This window comes from Siphateles boraxobius, unplaced genomic scaffold (genome assembly GCF_051911475.1).
Source record: "Siphateles boraxobius isolate OS27281-9 unplaced genomic scaffold, OSU_SipBor_1 19, whole genome shotgun sequence".
Lineage (NCBI taxonomy): Eukaryota > Metazoa > Chordata > Actinopteri > Cypriniformes > Leuciscidae > Siphateles > Siphateles boraxobius.
This window is the reverse complement of record NW_027508799.1, coordinates 24,583,715-24,602,404: the sequence shown is the minus strand read 5'-3', so window position 1 is coordinate 24,602,404 and position 18,690 is coordinate 24,583,715. Positions and strand designations below refer to the sequence as shown.

Below are 18,690 nucleotides of genomic sequence, written 5' to 3'. Positions count from 1 at the left end.
ATTTTAATTGGATTCTTCACAAAGCTCTAGCAGCCAAGAAGACGATCCTTCACTTCTTCTAACACAAAGACTTCTATAGAAGGTCGTAATGGGTGGAATTGTTCAAGATAAAATAGATTTCAAGTCACCATTTTTTTTCAGCACACAAAATCTGGTAAAACTCTTTTCAGACTAGCGATCGCATAACAGACAGGATACGAGGCATCTTGTGCCCCACAAACAACTTCTTGCAGAGACTGCGAGGTAGGGTATGACACTTTTTTCTGCTGTGCTTTGAGGAGCAGTGTGCCAAAGCCTAATCATATCGCAGCCCAGATGCTAAACGCGGCCATGTGTGAGATACGTGGATGAGATAACATTACGGTCTTTTGTCTCTGTTGCCTTTCAATCAGATCTCACTGAGTGCAGCCTCCCATGGCTCTTTGGGTCTATTCTGTAGACGGGGAACATGATACCCTTGTCTATGCATCCACCCTGTGTTACGACATTCTCCTCTTTCCTGCACAAAGGGTACATTGCTGCTACTGCTGCTGGGACCTGGCAGTCTTCCTGTTCTCGGTCTGTTTCTTTGTCTCTCTCTCTCTCTATTTCCCTCTTTCATGCAGCTACTGTCCTGGATCCAATGGTGCGCAGCCGACACAGGTGATTGGAGCAGGTGGAATAGTCTGCTAATGGTCATTCCAGTTCACTAGCCTCAGGTTAGGTGAAGGCCGAGTGATCGTTTACTGTGTGGAAAACGTTTGCACTTACGTTGACCGTCTCCAAGTTCTTATACTTGGCTCTGATGAGAGGAGTCTGGATGATATCCAGGTTTGTCCCGGTCACAGTCAATGGAGTGTTGCCACTGTGAAAACACCATGTTTATTAACTTTAACTTTTTGAAGTTTTTAACTTGGCAAAAATTTCCTAAAATTAGTTCAATTTAATAATATAATATGTAGATAATATTTTGTTTTTTCAAAATGATCAATATTGTATTAACTTTAACAACATTGTATTAACTCCACAATGATATCAAGTTTGAAATGGAAAAACAATGAAAAATAATATTCTTGATCCTCCCCCCTCATCTTAGGGTCTTGGGTCAATGTTATAGGCAGTTTCCCCAACGGCCCTGTCTTAAATGGCTTTGTAGTACACGCACCTGAAAATGCTCCACTCAGGTTCAAGTCTGGTGATTGTGGGATCTTCCACATACTCAAACTTGAGATCTTTGTGAATGTGGGCTTTATCCACGAAGACCGATACAGACACATTTCCGTAGCCTTGCATGGAGGCATAAGAACGACACGTTATCCACTGTCCTCCTCTCCTGTGTCATCAAACAGAAAAAAAAAAACAATCACCAGTTTTTCAGATAACCAGTGCATGAATAGATGCTCTTTACACTTAGATTTTTTCAATATTTAAAATTAAAATACTTTTGATTAAAAAAATTATAATTCTTTAGTCTCTTCTCCATCGTCATCTATTATATGTGTATTGATACCTGTTTAGGAATTTGTTTAGTTTATTGCTTTTGTATTATTCAATGGCTGTAAAGAGTATTCCCATTAAAGTAAAGATTACTAATTTAATCTTTCACTCATATGATTAGACACTGTGGCTACACCTCAAGGAAAAAGAAAATGATGGCTATGGAAGTTATTGATTAAAAATCAGAAACTCTCCAGCTGTTAAGATCAGTATTGACTTTCTCTTAGAAGCTTTGAGTGACCTGAAACGAACCAAAAGAATGTTCACCACCTCAAAAGGGCATGGCACTGAACTTTTCCAGTCAACCCTACCTTTGATAGGTACACTTCTGGTCTTTGAACATGATTGACACATTGCTGCCCGCGTCCAGGTTGCTGCCGGTGATGTTGACGATGGTGCCCCCAGATACTGGCCCTCGACTCGGCTTTAGACTCAACAGTCTAGGGATCTGTAGAAACCAAGGTCAAAACAACCAATGGGAATGAGGCAAACCCTCATGTTTTTCAACCATCTTTCCCAATAAATACCCTGATTATCACCTCCTTTTTCTCAGAACACCAATTGCCCTCCTCACCCAAGAATCACATAATCCAATTACTACATCTGAATGAGACATAAAAGCCATTCATGTTTGCATAAAACTGATACATGCTATAAATGGCTCCATAACAAGAAAAATGACACTGCAGCTTAATTCATTTGGATGGCTGGATCGCAATCTGATTATGGATGTTTTATCAGCATGTGCACTTGGAGTGCTAGAAGGAAAAGTGTAGCATGGATATAAAAATGAGTGTGGCCAGTGTCGTGCAAGATCCTATCCTCCACAGAATCATGTTGAAAGATAATTTAATTGGTCTGAAAAACCCTACAAAATTGCTTTATCATGTATGTGGTCTCAACCATAGAATTATGTTAATTCATGTCTTGTACAAGCAAAGCAATAAATGGTCAAACTAACAGTTCTTCTTAGATTTTCTCAGTTGGTTAGCATAGCATAATGTTAAATGATTTACCTGCCATCTTATGGGTTTAGGTGCACCATATTTTCTTCAAATTAATAAAAATAAAAACAAGCATACACTTGTTTTATTCATCAATTGTTTTAATAATTCAAGAAGGAATATCAAAGGAAATAAATTAAATTATGTAAAACAAAGTAACGCCTGTGCAAAGGAACAGGATTCTGTGGGAGGAAAATCTTGCACAACAGCAGTAGTAAATTGCAAGTTTTATGATAAGCCTCTCCGGATGTTGACCGAACATTTGGTGGGGTCAAGTGCTCGCTGATCTAACTAAGTACATCAGCAAGGCTACAAGGCCATAGTGTTCACTCTTTATTAGAGACACAACAGTAAATCCAGGCATTTTCAACCCTGAAGTGGCAAAGACTTGTAATTATAAAGAGATGATTAAGATCATGGCAGATGGACCAGCAGTTCATTGGGGGTTATTTGCTGAGGTACTCACCACAAAGTAGTAGTACTTAGACGACTTGGCCATGAACTCGGGACGACACTCTCCAACGCACACTTGGACGTTTCCAGCAAACTGGCTTCTTTCCGCTTTTCCCATTTCACACACAATCCTATAAAACACACACATTCACAATCAATCGACCAGAACAGTTACACAATAACAAAAAAATGATTTATGAAACATTAAATGAGGGACTTTAAAAATGTCTTTCCCTGCCATAATAATATATGCAGGAGATAAACGATTAATATGAATGAGTTATTTTGCCACATCTTTCCATGGCAGGTGTCAAATTTGCTCATGCACCACGGTAAGAGGCTTATCACGGCGTACAAATAATAATAACAATAAACTTGTGCTGGCCCAGCCTGCGGCAAAGAAACGCAGAATGAAAGAGGGTTTTTCACGTCAGGACAATAATACTGAAGAAGTTTTCATGCTGTCAGCAGGGCTTTCTCGAATGCTTGCCAAACACATAATTATCTTTTGCTGCCCTGACCGCAGATTAAAAATTTATTTAATGCTTTCTCTGTGTTTACTGCTAATTAATATCAGCCACTTTTAAAAGACACTGGGTTCTTAACAACTATTAGCAGGTATGCAGTACACAAACTCATCTGCAAAGAAAAACTGTTTGAGGCGATTAAATGGAGATGCCATCATTTAGTCCAGTTATTCATTAGATCCAGGTTTAAAATGTTGTCATTATGACAAAATGGAGAAATCTCGTTATGGAGAGAGCTATGAGAAGGGAAAGGGTTTTTAGGGACCTACTGGAAATATATAATAATGAGGACTTTTCTTTTCTGTACGTCTTTAACGCTCCGCTCAACGGTCGGATTAACGCTGTTAACTGTCGTAGCAAACTTTTTCCAAATTTAACATTTCTTCTTGTTACTACATTCTCCGCTAAATTTCCCAAATAAAATATCCTTGTAACGTTATACTCCTCCAACAAACACATATTTTCCGCTGGGGTAAACTGCACTGAGTGGTTGAATGTGCTTTACTCGATCCGCCATGTTTTTTGTTTTGAAAAGTGTCTTATTTTACCCAGAATGCATTGAAGTGTAGTCCTACTTAAGATAGTCAGAGTCTTAAGTGGTTTGTGCAACGGTCTGATTTAGATGTCTATCTGAAGTCTGACTATATACTATATCTAAGCCATAGTCAAAGTCTATCATTGTGATACCGGCCCCTGGCCTAGTACTACAGAAAACCTTGTAAGTGGTACAAGACACTTACTGTTCAGCTGGGATATATCCCTCAGGTACAGGTGTACACTCCACATCTGCAACTTTCACATAGTCCTTAATCTCACTGAACTCCAGTCCCAGGTTCTCACCACGGATAGTCACCAGCGTTCCTCCCTCACGGGGTCCTCGAAGTGGTGTGATCTGTAGACAAGTCACAGGGAACCGTTACGTGCAATCATTCCCATAAGATAAGAAACAACATGGAGGGCTCTCACAGCCCCCCTAGCATCTCCATCATTGGTACAAACCAACAGGAAGTGGAGAATGAGTCAGCAACCGATTCCTTCATGCACCTGCAGGAGTCAGTGATTGTGAGACGGTGTGAGGGGAGGGAAACAGCGAGAGAAGCTGTGAGTGATTTGGTTCAGTGGGATAATTGGGCCACTCTCTGTCAGAGCGTCAAAGCCTGCGTGCTTACGGTGAATAATGATCAGCCGCACAGCCAGCTGAGCCAGCCGAGTCCTGCCTACAGCAAAAACAAAGCCATGCTAATTTATGAACACAGAGTCGGCGTCTGGGAAAAAATATGCCGACACCAGCATGTGAAATCATATGCTGCTAAGATTGGAATATAAACACAGGCGTGCACGGAGATGCTTATTTTCATCTGTGCATGTCAGATGATCAAACACCTTTTATTCTTTGCTCCTCGGGATGCTAAGCAGTACTGGATCTGGCTGATTACAGTAACTAATCTTATCTGATTATTAACGTATTTGTTATGCACTCTCACGGTGCTATCTCTCGAATCTTCATGCTTTCACTGGTATCATACCATTAACACAAGAAACACTTGGCTGTGATTCACTACACACTGTTAAAGTCCCTGTAAAGTCAAAATTAAGTATGTGTTTTGAGTTCGTCACACAACAGAAAAATGTGTTATTAGCCACTCAGCCAAATTTGAATGATAAAAAAGCCGCCAAGTAAATCAAAAGCAGGTGTTGGGGGTGATCCTCAGCTCTCCATCAAGGTGGCTCTTCACAAATTTAATCCACCTCTTCTTGATATGATTGTTTTTCGGAAATTTAAATAATGACACCGATCTGTTTTGTAAGTGATGGCTTCCAGGTAGTACGCATTTCCGTGATGAAGGCATAGCTAGCTAGCAAACTGTAGGCTGTAGTAACTAATAGTATTGAATGTAACTCGCGATTGAGCGGCGAACTGATGCGAATGTGCTCTAGTTATATTGTTAAGGGAGGGGACAGCCTCAGTGGCTCCAGTGCGTCATCGAGCCATCGTTTTAGCCCCGCCCAAAAAATCCTGAACACAGCTATGGTGAAAAACTGTTTAACGGTCTAACTCCACAATTCAGTACTTCACAGTTTGTAATGTGTTTTAGCAATACATGTCTAACATTTATAATGTGTTTAGATTTTTTTTTTAAATTGTTACAGGGACTTTAAAGGAAGAAATTTATAGTGCATTAAAATGCAATGACTAAAAAGAATCACACTTAATAATTGAATTGGCAATTAATGTGCAATAAAACATATCTTGTGATGTGAAGTGAAGACAGCTAACTCTGCTCAGCAAGGTTATTATTTAGCACCGTTAGCAAGATCCATATGGTCATAGCAGAACCAAACAGCCAATCAAAATAAATTATTCTTCCAGCTCTAATTTTTATCAGTACTTCACTACACTTTTATAATATAATGCATAAAGCCCATTCAAACAAGACATGTGCTACCATGGATGTTTGAGTATGTGATTCTTGAATGCAAGTTGAAATTTTTATTTTATTTAGTAGCACAATTAATTTTTAACACGTAAAATTAACGTAATGCTAACACTTCATATATTACATGTAACTGCAAAAAATAAATAAATGGCATATGATGCCCCTGATAAAACTAACCTGCCAGAAATGTGGGGAGAGGAAGAGAAAGAGAAGAAAAGCAAGCATGCAATTCATTCCCACTGTAACGGTCATCAGCTGGAGTGCCCTTGAGAGCCACCAGAGGGCACTTCACATCAGACTAATGTCATTCCCTCACAAACTACATCTCTCATAACTCACTGCCCGGACTCTTCATCCATTATCACATTCACCTGTGTCTCATTATATTATTTAGCTCACCCCATATAAGCCTGGTCTTCTCATTCACTCACAGCGAAGTTTTGTATGTTGTTGCGCTGCATTTTTTTGAGCATTCTCCCTTGTTTCAATGTCTCTTATGGTTCTTGGATTTTTGCCTGTTTCGTGGATTCCCTTTTTGCCTCTGACCCCTGCCTGTTTGTTTGTTTGTTTGTTTGTTTGGACTGCCTTCCTGTTCTTGACCCTTTGCCTGTGTTTGATTACGATTCTGGATTACTCTAATAAACTGAACTCAAAACTGTATGTTGTCCTTATTGACTTCTTTTGTTACGGACTCAACGATTATTACCAGATTAAGCTTATCCATGATTTTCCTCTAGGGTCCCTTGTTGAATTTTTGGATTATGCCCTGCTTTTGTGTGATTCCTCTTTCACGGGTGGTGAGGTTGAGGAGGACATGTCCCCTAAAATTTTTTGGGGAGAGGCACCACACACCAATATCCAGTGCCCACGGAGCTTGGCCCGCCACGGTCACCAGCATCTCCAACCATAATGGTCGCTAGTCCTGTGGTTCCAGTACTTTCCCGTCCTGAGGTTTCTACCCCAGAGTTTCTTCACGTCAGTCCTGCTGAGCCTGAGCTTCTTCGCGTCAGTCCTGCCGAGCCTAAGCTTCTTCACGTCACGTCTGCCACGCCAGAGAGTGTTCACTTCACGTCTGCCGCGCCAGAGACTTTTCACGTCACACTTGCCCAGCCAGAGACTGTTCACATCATGCCTGTGTCTTCTGACAAGATGGCCGCCGTGCCTGAGTCAACTCTGGAAGATGCAGCGCTGATCGTAGTAGCCACAGCTATTTTGTGTGTGTGTGGGCAGCACACACATCGGCTCCACCCCACAAGCTCTCGCCCAAGTTGGCTGCCACGCCTGAGAGTTCGCCTCCGACCGAGATGGCCGCCGCCTCACCAGAGAGTTTGCCTCCGACCAAGATGGCTGCCGCCACACCAGAGAGTTCGCCTCCGGACAAGATGGCCACCGCCACGCCGGCTGAGCCCTCCGACAAGATGGCCGCCGCCAGGCCGCCTGTTCCGGAGTCTGTTCCTGTTCCTGAGTCTGAGCCGGTGTCTGCAGACAAGATGACTGACTTTATGTCTGTGTCTTCGGACAAGATGGCTGCCTCTACATCTGTAGCTGTTTCTCAATGTCAAGGATACTTCCTTGGCAGGACTGGTCCTTCCAAGTCATTTCCTTCAGAGGCTAGGCGAGGCTCCTCTTTAGCATTCGGAGAACACGTAAATGGAACAGGCTAGCAAGTGCACGTCATTGCGTCATTACGTCAGTGAAAAGGTCTGCTTTTGGCGCTGCAAAAATTCAAAAAGATCAAAAAGTTGTGATGATGTACAATACCGTTCAAAAGTTTGGGGTCAGTACGATTTTAAATGCTTTTAAAATAATTCTCTTCTGCTAACCATGTTAAATTACTGTACAACAACTAGTTATTTATTAAAGAAATGCCGGTGACGGCAACCAAGCTAACAATTGTTAAATGAAAGGTCTGGTTCAGTTAGCCATCAATAACGTAATGTGTATATAGTTGTATAATTTGTAATATCAATACGGTAGTAATTTGTACTGGTATTTAAATGTTAAACTTTAGTTATACTACGGTTATAACAAATGTATGGTTACGTAAATATACTTGCATTTGAAAGCATATTGCCCCGTTATTGCTCCGACTCCGCTAACGTCCGACATTTTTTATTTTTTGAATAAGATAGCAAAGCTGCGCACATAGGATTGTGGGTGATTCGAGAGCGCAAAGGCTACACATATGCATCCTTTCCTGTGTATGGGTTATTTTCCGAACTAAGGACTCAGTCCTTGGTTGAAATTCTGAGGATCCTCAACATTGGAACATTGGATGTCGATGACGTAGCATCCTCGAAATTCCGGCTTCCGAGGATCCTTCCTTGACATAGAGAAACAGCTTGTGTCTGCGCCTGTGTCTTTGGACAAGATGGCTGCCTCTACACCTGTGTCTACATCTTAGTCTTCAGACAAGATGGCCGACTCTACGTCTGTGTCTTCAGACAAGATGGTCAACTCCACGCCTGTGTTTTCAGATAAGATTATGGCCTCTACCCCTGAAGCGTTGGATCCGCCCTGGCCCCCTGAACCGTCGGCGCCTACCTGGCCGCCTGCACAGCCTGCTCCGCCCTGGCCGCCTGCTCTGCCCTGGCCGCCTGCTCAGTCTGCTCCGCTCCGGGGGGCGGGGGTGGGGCACTTTACATCAGACTAATGTCATTCCCTCACAAACTACATCTCTCATAACTCACTGCCCGGACTCTTCATCCATTATCACATTCACCTGTGTCTCATTATCTTGTTTAGCTCACCCCATATAAGCCTGATTTTCTCATTCACTCACTACAAAGTTTTATATGTTGTTGTGCTGCATTTCTGAGCATTCTCCCTGGTTTCATTGTCTCTTGGATCTTGGATTTTTGCCTGTTTCGTGGATTCCATTTTTGCCTCTGACCTGACTGTTTGTTTGGACTGCCTTCTTGTGCTTGACCCTTTGCCTGTGTTTGATTACGATTCTGTGTTACTCTAATAAATTGCATTTGGATCCTAAACCTTGTCTCGGAGCAAAACACCCACAGTGCGTTTCTGTGAACACGTTTGTGAATAATATAGGTCACTGTTTAGCCGAAATCACACAAGAAGAACTTCTCTTTTATTGAGTGTCTATACATCAACACTATAAAAGAACCTATCAAACATATTCTGACAGTCTTGACCCACGTATCTGAGGTCGGGCCTCATAAGTGTATTGACAGCTGGGCTATTAGGCCAAATGTAGGACACCCATTCCTCATCTTGGCAAAACGAGGGGCCGTCGAATCACAAAGGGGAATATAGACATGTTAACATCTCGGCTCTCTCATTATTTCCTGCCAGATAATGATCCAACTTTAGGTCAGAGATCTCATTAGCAGCACGGTGAGAGGTAATTTCCCTTTAACCCATCACATGTACTGATCTTAGCAGAGAGGTTCAAGTTTTTCACAGGTTCTTTATTGGCTTCAGAGCACTGTGGGTGGGTATTGATATTCAAAAGGCTCTGACTGTGTGTTTAAATTTTAAATATGCCAGTGTAATATGAACATACTCTTTCTAGACAACATTTTTTAAGTACATTATAGTACTGTCGTAACTTATCTCTCCAGTAATCCAGTTTAATCAGTCTTCCTCTTTTATGATACTATAAAATGTCTTTACAATGCCCTTAGGCCCTTATAGCCTCATGCAACCGGTTTGAGTATTACAATAGACCAAATGATTATTTAAAATGAAATAACAGACCCACTTTGGTGGTTTACTGGAAAGTCACTGTAAAATTGCAACCTTCTGCTGAGAGAATGAAGCAGGAGAGTAAATGAATATGAGAGGGAGAGAGAAACAGTAGTCTCTTTTCATTAGGAGATGGGGAGCTGATTAGATTTGTGACTTTGACAAGCTAATTGACGGTTGTTGGAGGAAAAACACTTAATCACCATCCACTTCAATGTCAGAGAAAGATTCCTCATCTACAATGTCACAGTAATAGAGTGCATTAGAATACTTTCCTTTATAATACCCGTGGCTTTGCTTGTCTCCCATTTCTGTCTTTCAATGTGTTAATTGGCAATTAGAACTTCAGCTATGATCAAACAAGCACTGAAGATGTTTGAAGGGATAGTAGTGACCAACTTTAAATGGATTGTACATTTGTAAAAAAAAAAAATATATAGGTACATTTGCAGAGTGAATTTAGGATATTATTAGTGCTCAAAGTATTACACTTTAGTGCATAACTTGCTGTTTGCACTACAGACAATGATAATCGTGCGGCCTGTTGAGGATTTTACTTTTCTAAGAGATTGGACACAAGATTTTCGTCTGACGGATGATACATCTAGGGAAATTATTGTATAGACAAAACATCAGAGAGACTACTGGCCCAACTACCCAGATGATCTCAGCAACTTCACAGCAATGCCTTGACAACCACCAAAATCAGCCTACAGCATCATGGCGGCACCTTTTGCTGAATAAATTTCCAAAAAACTAGTCATTTATGTCTAGTTGCTTAGAAAGATTTTGAGCAATGATCTCTTTGGTTCAAACTTGCCAATGACAGAACAGAAGATGATGATGAGTATGGGATTATGCTTTCTATAATTTCGCCATTCATATCCACTACATTCCATACTTCTATGTTTTTATGTGAACGAACGGTTCCTTGTCCCAACAGGTTTCTGCATTTGATTAATAAGCTTCAGACACATCTGCTGTCCGTCATTCAGAGCCTGTGGCAAACAAGTAGCATTTCCCTTTCCGCTATGTTCATCAATCATTTTGATGGGGTGCTACAGATGGGGTTGGTGGTGCAGAGGCTTCTATGTTCCTCCTTTCCTCCATCCATCCACTCTTCCTCGCCATTATTTTACTCTCAGTATTCCGCCCAAGGTTGCACTTCCATCATATCCCTTTCAGCAATGCACCCATCTGTTCATCCTTCACCTTTTCTTACTCTTAATATCAACTGTTCATCTCCACAATGATGGTTAACCATAAAACATGCATTTGTCAGTGAGTACAGCTGAGATGTTTATTTATGTTACAAGGATTTTATTGTACCTGTGGAATGTGATATAAATGGAATAGAATAAAATTGTATAGCCATTGACAGTTCTCCATTGAGAATCTTTTCACTTCTAAACGAGTCATAAAAGTACAGGCCTGGCTATGGGAGTGACCTATATATACTGTATAGAGTGGGATCCAAAGGTCTGAGACCACATTGAAAATCTTAGTAATCATAGTCATTTTAAATTCATATTTTCACAATTTGTAATAATGATATAAAAATAAATATCTCAGGTAGTGATCTCAGAGTTTTTGAACCCACTTTGTGCTACAGTATGCTCTCATATGTAATGGTGCACCATAGTTTTACCTTTGTGATTCTGGGGTGTGTGCACTTGCTATTGATGCCATTGTGCTCGAGCCACATGCTCTGCGGGTGAGGACAGTGCTGTTTCAGAGAGCAACGGTTCTCGCCCTTACACCACACACAGCCAAACAGAGGGTCCGCCTTCAGACACAGTCCACAGCTCTCCCGTCGTGCGTCACACTTGTACAGGTGCACTGGAGATACAGGGAGGGCAAAGGTCAAGTCATGTTGGGAGACCCATGGGACACTGATCAATGCAAAATGGAAACTGATATAATTTGCAGCAATGGCCAGAAATATTTCTAAAATAATGGAAAAACTATAGAAAAGATAAAATATTCCCTATTTTATTGCTTCCTCTCAGCTCTAAAGATAATTGCTCCTCTTCTCTGCTCTCTGGTACAGTGATATTATGTTTCATCTCCATGGCAACCAGACAGGCATTTTTAATTGCTATTAGATGCTTGTATGATCCGTCCATCAACTGCTGCCCCCGGAGTGGCTCCCCCTCAGCGGGAAGCGAGGGAGGAATCTCACATAGTTTATTTCCCCTCTTAAATTAGCCTAACCTTTACACAGACACACACAGCACTTTAATAACATACTCGCATGCATTCGTGCTATGTTCATTGATTTGACTTAAAGCAGGGGGGCATGTTTAACTTTAATCCAAATCCGTTTCATATCAATGAAAATGTTTTTAGAACTGCTAGTCTTGACATTGAGCTTAAATGTTTCAACATCTCTGAGGGCTCAAACTGCCTCTGCAATACGTCTCAATTTTCCTTTAATGGTCAGATCATCTTTTTAAGTGCAAAAACACTCTAAAGTGCATAAACATTTCTTAATCAGTATTTTTGTCTTGTTTTCCAGTAAAAACAGCTAAACATCCACTTGAGAAAATTCACTGGAGAAGGAAAAACACAAAAATTAAAATGCAATATCATGAATTCAGTTTATTTTTCTAACCCCATTAGCAGATTGTCTTTGAGCAACAATCTGAGCAAAAAATATGAAATATTATATACAGGTCCTTCTCAAAAAATTCAAAAAGTTCATTATTTTCCATTATGTAATGATAAAAATTAAACTTTGATGTACTTTATATTCATTGCACACCAACTGAAATATTTCAGGTGTTTTATTGGTTTAATACTGATGATTTTGGCATACAGCTCATGAAAACCCAAAATTCCTATCTCAAAAAATTAGCATATTTCATCCGACCAATAAAAGAAGTGTTTTTAATACAAAAAAAATGTCAACCTTCAAATAATTATGTTCAGTTAATCCTTTTGCAGAAATGACTGCTTCAATGCGGCGTGGCATGGAGGCAATCAGCCTGTGGCACTGCTGAGGTGTTATGGAGGCCCAGGATGCTTCGATAGCGGCCTTAAGCTCATCCAGAGTGTTGGGTCTTGCGTCACTCAACTTTCTCTTCAAAATATCCCACAGATTCTCTATGGGGTTCAGGTCAGGAGAGTTGGCAGGCCAATTGAGCACAGTAATACCACGGTCAGTAAACCATTTACCAGTGGTTTTGGCACTGTGAGCAGGTGCCAGGTCGTGCTGAAAAATGAAATCTTCATCTCCATAAAGCTTTTCAGCAGATGGAAGCATGAAGTGCTCCAAAATCTCCTGATAGCTAGCTGCATTGACCCTGCCCTTGATAAAACACAGTGGACCAACACCAGCAGCTGACTGTGGGTACTTGACATTGGACTTCAGGCATTTTGGCATTTCCTTCTCCCCAGTCTACCTTCAGACTCTGACACCTTGATTTCCGAATGACATGCAAAACTTGCTTTCATCCGAAAAAAGTACTTTGGACCACTGAGCAACAGTGCTGCATCTTTGTAGCCCAGGTCAGGCGCTTCTGCCGCTGTTTCTGGTTAAAAAGTGGCTTGACCTGGGGAATGCGGCACTTGTAGCCCATTTCCTGAACACGCCTGTGCATGGTGGCTCTGGATGTTTCTACTCCAGACTCAGTCCACTGCTTCCGCAGGTCCCCCAAGGTCTGGAATCGGTCCTTCTCCACAATCTTCCTCAGGATCCGGTCACCTCTTCTCGTTGTGCAGCTTTTATTTTGCCACACTTTTTCCTTCCCACAGACTTCCCACGTAGGTGCCTTGATACAGCACTCTGAGAACAGCCTATTTGTTCAGAAATTTCTTTCTGTGTCTTACCCTCTTGCTTGAGGGTGTCAATGATGGCCTTCTGGAGAGCAGTCAGGTCGGCAGTCTTACCCATGATTGCGGTTTTGAGTAATGAAACAGGCTGGGAGTTTTTAAAAGCCTCAGGAATCTTTTGCAGGTGTTTAGAGTTAATTAGTTGATTCAGATGATTAGGTTAATAGCTCGTTTAGAGAACCTTTCCTTGATATGCTAATTTTTTGAGATAGGAATTTTGGGTTTTCATGAGCTGTATGCCAAAATCATCAGTATTAAAACAATAAAATACCTGAAATATTTCAGTTGGTGTGCAATGATTCTAAAATATATGAAAGTTTAATTTTTATCATTACATTATGGAAAATAATGAACTTTATCACAATATGCTAATTTTTTGAGAAGGACCTGTATAATAATGATAATAATAATATAATATGTAGTACTACATATATTATTTAAATATATTATAAATACAATTCATATATATATATATATATATATATATATATATATATATATATATATATATAATTATATCAAATTATGATCAGACAAAAAATATTGATTATGATGAAATGGTTTTGGCACAGTTAAGACATCAGAAGCTGCAGAAGGTTTTATATTGGATTTCAGCTTCTACTGGGTTGAGTTTAAATACATTATATTCGGTCATATCTGTCATTTTGTCTCTGTAGAAGGTGTTTGTTGGCTACAGGCCTCTGACTGGCCTTTCTAACAGGTTCATTTGAACACTTAAATACTATGGTAGTTCTAATTGTGACATGTCTCTGACCTTCTGTGTGTTGCAAAGATATACACACAGGGAGAAGATGAGAGGTGCGAACATGAGATATTGTTATGTATTAAGTAAAAAAAAAGAGAGAAATAAAGAGATGATGAAGAAGTTAAACAGAAACTGAGGCTATCTGCAGTCAACTCCACCAGGATGTCAGGGGATGGATGCTGCAAATCTGTTGCCATGGAGACTGAATCCAGGGGTACTAGCAGAGCTGCCGGATCAGAGACCTCACCTTTGTTTTGGGCCGGGTTGTCAATGCTGAAGTCTCCGTTCCAGATGACCATCAGATCCACAGGGAGGCTACTCATCTCCATCCCATCATACAAGTACTGTAGCCGTGGGAACGAGAGAGAGAGAGAGAGAGAGAGAGAGAGAGAGAGAGAGGCACATATTTACTAGTTTTCTTCACTGGAAGAATGCTTTTATTATTCCTGGCAGGTTCATCCTCGGGTAAGTCATCACAGCACACAGTGGAGAGGACTCCAAAATCCCTACACTGCTGATGCTGGGAGAACAAGCAGACATGCACTAAATATTCAGGGCAGAATGCACTTGTGACTAAAATAAGCCGCTCTTACACAATCTCCAAACAACCGCTCCCTTTTATAATGTCTACGACTTTTTGTGTTGCTTAAAATTCTGCGCCTTGTTTCTGAGAGTACCCTTGTGTCCACAGACAAATTCGCTGAAACGTTTACTAAACACACTGATAGTCACACACACACACCCACACTCACACACTCTTACCGATGTGTTCTGGCACTGTACACTGGAGCTGTTGAAGCGGAGGGCAGGAACTCTCTGCTCCACACCCTGTATGGTGAGCACACACTCGTACCCCCGCTGGCCCGACTGTGGCTGGGGGAGGTTCTTGGCCCGAAGGGTGATGGGTTTCACCACGTTCACTGGAACTAGGATACGATCCGCTGGAAGCAGCTGTGGACATTCCTGCATGAGAAGAACAAACTGCAAGGTCACAAATTGTAAGTATCAAAAGATAAAACAAAGAGATCCCTTAAAATATGCCAGAATATCCCTGGTGCTTCATTTAGGTTGAGCCTAATAAAACCTCAAAATGGGTGTGGGCCTGTTCTTAGTATCAAAATCTATCTGGACTGCTCACTGGGCTGAAAGGTTGGGCCAATAACGATGGTCTGAAGCTTATTAGCATGGGTGAATTGCTCTGGGGCACAGTTTAAAAAAGTCATTATAGATAATTTGACAGCCTATCTACAAAACGAAAAAATAAAAGTGAGTGCTATTAATTCAAGCAGACAAAAATATGAAATTTAAAAGGGAGAAAGAAGATAAAGAACCTTTCAGTGTATTTTTTTTCCCAAGTCACTGACTACACTATAAGACTGATGTAACGTTGTCTTTCAGATACTACGGAAGAAACCAACGAGGTGGCTCAGAGTGGTATTTATGCAGTGCAGGGTGTTCAAAGTGCTCAGGCCGCTTTTGTAAGATGAATACAAACTGAGGTGCTATCTGAACCAAAGCGGCTACGGAATGCAGATTGAATACTGAGTGTGAATTAAAAGATGCGCCGTAGTGCGACTGCAGCGAGGTATTATTTTGTATGGGCATGAGGTTGGGCCTTAAACCCCTTTTCAGTTTAACTTTTATACAGGATATTTACAGTACAGGAGACACTCAGTGTTTCCGTTTACTGCACATGAATGCACACCTTCACAAGCAAGGGAGAAATAGACACTTAACTTAACATGCCAAATAAACAAATACACCACCCACATGCATAATTGCAGTCTTAAATAAAACAGCAAAGACACTACAACACACACCCCCCACACACACTCTGACCATCATATCTTCACTCACACAGGCTCCGGATATTAAAGTCATCAGTAAAAAGTCGGGAGTAAAATGCACACCCATTCTGCAGAGGGCAGCCCTACATTGACCCAACTTTCAGCCAATATTTTGGTCTCTAAATCCTCATTTAGAGCCCCTGCACCTTGATAATAGCTACTCAGCCCCATGGTCTACAAGGGCCTCTCTAAGTCCTTCCCCACACCACCCTCCAAGGATTTATCTCCCCATTACACTGATATAATGTGAAAATGTTTATTGGCAGCAGTCTCAGTCATAAATAAGGCATGACAAGGGAAAACCACCCACTAAAACACCAATATCTTTGGCCATCCACGCCCAAGTCTCTTCAGCCTGCCCTTTCTTCTTTGGGGAAGGTGTCTGGCCAGGCCCCCCCTCTCTCCACGCCTCTTATTGACGAATGAGCAGGGCTCTGCTGGCAGCTTTATGCAGAGGGAGATTGACTCCAAGCATAACAACAGTATGGGCTGTTTTTGTCAGACCAGGTTATTGAGTCTTTACAAGGATGCCGAGAAGAAAGGACAAAGATGTATACAATGAGAGAGAGGGACGGGAACAAATGAAAAGCACTCTATTGCTGATTTCAAAACCAAAGAAACCTCATTTCTGAACGATTTCGCCAACATTTTTGAAGGGTACAATGGCGATGGTTATGGCAAGTTGCTTGCGGGGATTGAACCAGCAACATCATGGTCTCAGAGCCTTAACCATGACACCACTTTACCCCATCGGCAACAAACTAGATCTTGTTGTCTTGCTGCTTTGAACTTAACTGAAGCAGATCAAAAAAGTGGCCACACTTCCTGTCTTGAGGCTCAGAAAGAGAGCCAGTGTCCGTTGAGTCCACAAAGAGAATGATTCCTGTAGCCTCGAGCCAGATACAGCTAAAGAGTCTTACTGGAAGAGATGTTAACAAAAAAAATGCAGAGACGGTAATTCAAAATGCATTCATGTGACAAATGACTTGACATTGCGGTTTCCTTCCTTGTCCGTGACGCGTGTCAAATCTGACAAGACATGCCCAAGGTGGCTCATTTGAGGTGGGAAACAAAGCAGGGTTTGATTAAAAAAAAAGGGAAATTATCATTATAAATAGGCATTTTACAGATAAAAAGGCTCTTGAGTGTGTGTTTACAGTCTTGGTCTGAGCAAGAGAGGCCCGAGGGTGAACTGAAGCATAATGATGTGTTTGTCAAAGGGACGTGAATTGAGGCAGACAGCAATCGGGCTCTCGATTGTTTACTGACTGCAGCTGAATCTCCAACGTTTTAGAACAGGACTGATATAATTAGACACTAAAGAAAGAGATACTGTAGGTGGGGAAAAGATTTAAGTTCAGTGCGTGCGCTTCTGTTAGAGATGCGCCGAGACAAAGATAGTCATTGAGTGCGAGCGGGGAGGAAGATGCCCTGGCACAGAGAACAGAGGGTAGCGAGCTGGCACGGAGTGATAGATCCATAATTAGAGCTGTTTGAGTATGTATGCATAATGGCAGCGTTCAGTCGGGTAGAAGATGAAACGCCTAATTCTCTCCACAGCTCTCGTGGTGTTAGCTGGATGATTACCGAGGCTTCCCTGCACTCCTTGCACTTTAACGTGCCTCCCTACCGCCAAAGGCAAAAACCCTCCTCTCTCGTTCCTTGCCCCATTCCACTTCCTGCGGCATCACACATACTCTCATCCTCTCACACCTCTGACATTTCCTTTCTTTTCATCTGTTTGTTTTCACTCTTGCTCCCCTCACAAGCTGGTATTTTCTACTTCAAGTCTTGTCTTCCACCTCGATCTAAATGATTTTTACCTCAAAGTTCCTCCCAGAGGAAGGCAGAGCAGAGAGGCCATCTCATGGTTCTGATCTCAGACCCAAATCCTTCTCTTCACAATCTGCAGCTTGTGCCTGTCAAGTCACATCTTAAGATGGTAGAGAGTTTACTCGATCGATCAGTTCCTGTTTCCCACACCTCTCTCCTTTTCTTTCTAATGCCTCATCAACCATACTGTTCCAAAATTGAATGAGCTACCTCACTTTCTCCTGTCTAAATGCAGCTCTCCTTCTAAGGCAGCATCTTAACAGTCATGGAAACTCAAAAAACTGATTTGGATCGATTTACATGGAAGACAAGTCATAAGTGTCACAAATAGTTATCCTCATGCCAAGTGCATGGAAGATTCCACTCACAATTGATTTCAAAACGCAAAGTGAAAAAGGTATTTTGTGTTAAATGGTCAAATTTCAATCATTGAAAAACTCTTACATTTTACTTTATATTTACATTTATATTTGTTTACAAAACTAATTTCATGTATTTAAGCATGATTAAAAGGTTTTTTAGGTTCATGGGAATTGGTCTAGTGTCAAGCTTTTGCCTGTTAGTGTATATATTATTAAAAATCACACCACAATATCACATTACCCGTCGGTAAGGCATGCTGAAAACAGGCACTTTGCAATTCCTAAACGAAGGTAAAAAGCCAAGCTATAACAGAAGTTGTTTTCTAAAGTGCAATGGACGTCTGGGTTTGGATGACATGCATTTAATCATGCAGCATTATGCCAGTAGCCAAGAATGAGACATGGGGGATTGGCACACTACCCTTAGTACACACACTCTAGC

The 18,690-nt window shown here is 41.3% G+C and overlaps 1 protein-coding gene across 1 annotated transcript in view; it reads right to left on the bottom strand.

Moving 5' to 3' along the window:
• The window catches only part of plxna4 (plexin A4), a 216,356-nt gene that overhangs the window by 39,964 nt on the left and 157,702 nt on the right, over positions 1 to 18,690 (bottom strand). Inside the window, exons 10-17 of the mRNA XM_077234456.1 lie at positions 14,969 to 15,169; positions 14,454 to 14,550; positions 11,255 to 11,445; positions 4,201 to 4,352; positions 2,947 to 3,064; positions 1,788 to 1,924; positions 1,145 to 1,312; positions 751 to 844 (exon numbers count right to left, since the gene is read on the bottom strand). Of these exons, the coding sequence (XP_077090571.1) occupies positions 751 to 844; positions 1,145 to 1,312; positions 1,788 to 1,924; positions 2,947 to 3,064; positions 4,201 to 4,352; positions 11,255 to 11,445; positions 14,454 to 14,550; positions 14,969 to 15,169 (1,158 nt within the window). The remainder of the gene's footprint in view (positions 1 to 750; positions 845 to 1,144; positions 1,313 to 1,787; positions 1,925 to 2,946; positions 3,065 to 4,200; positions 4,353 to 11,254; positions 11,446 to 14,453; positions 14,551 to 14,968; positions 15,170 to 18,690) is intronic.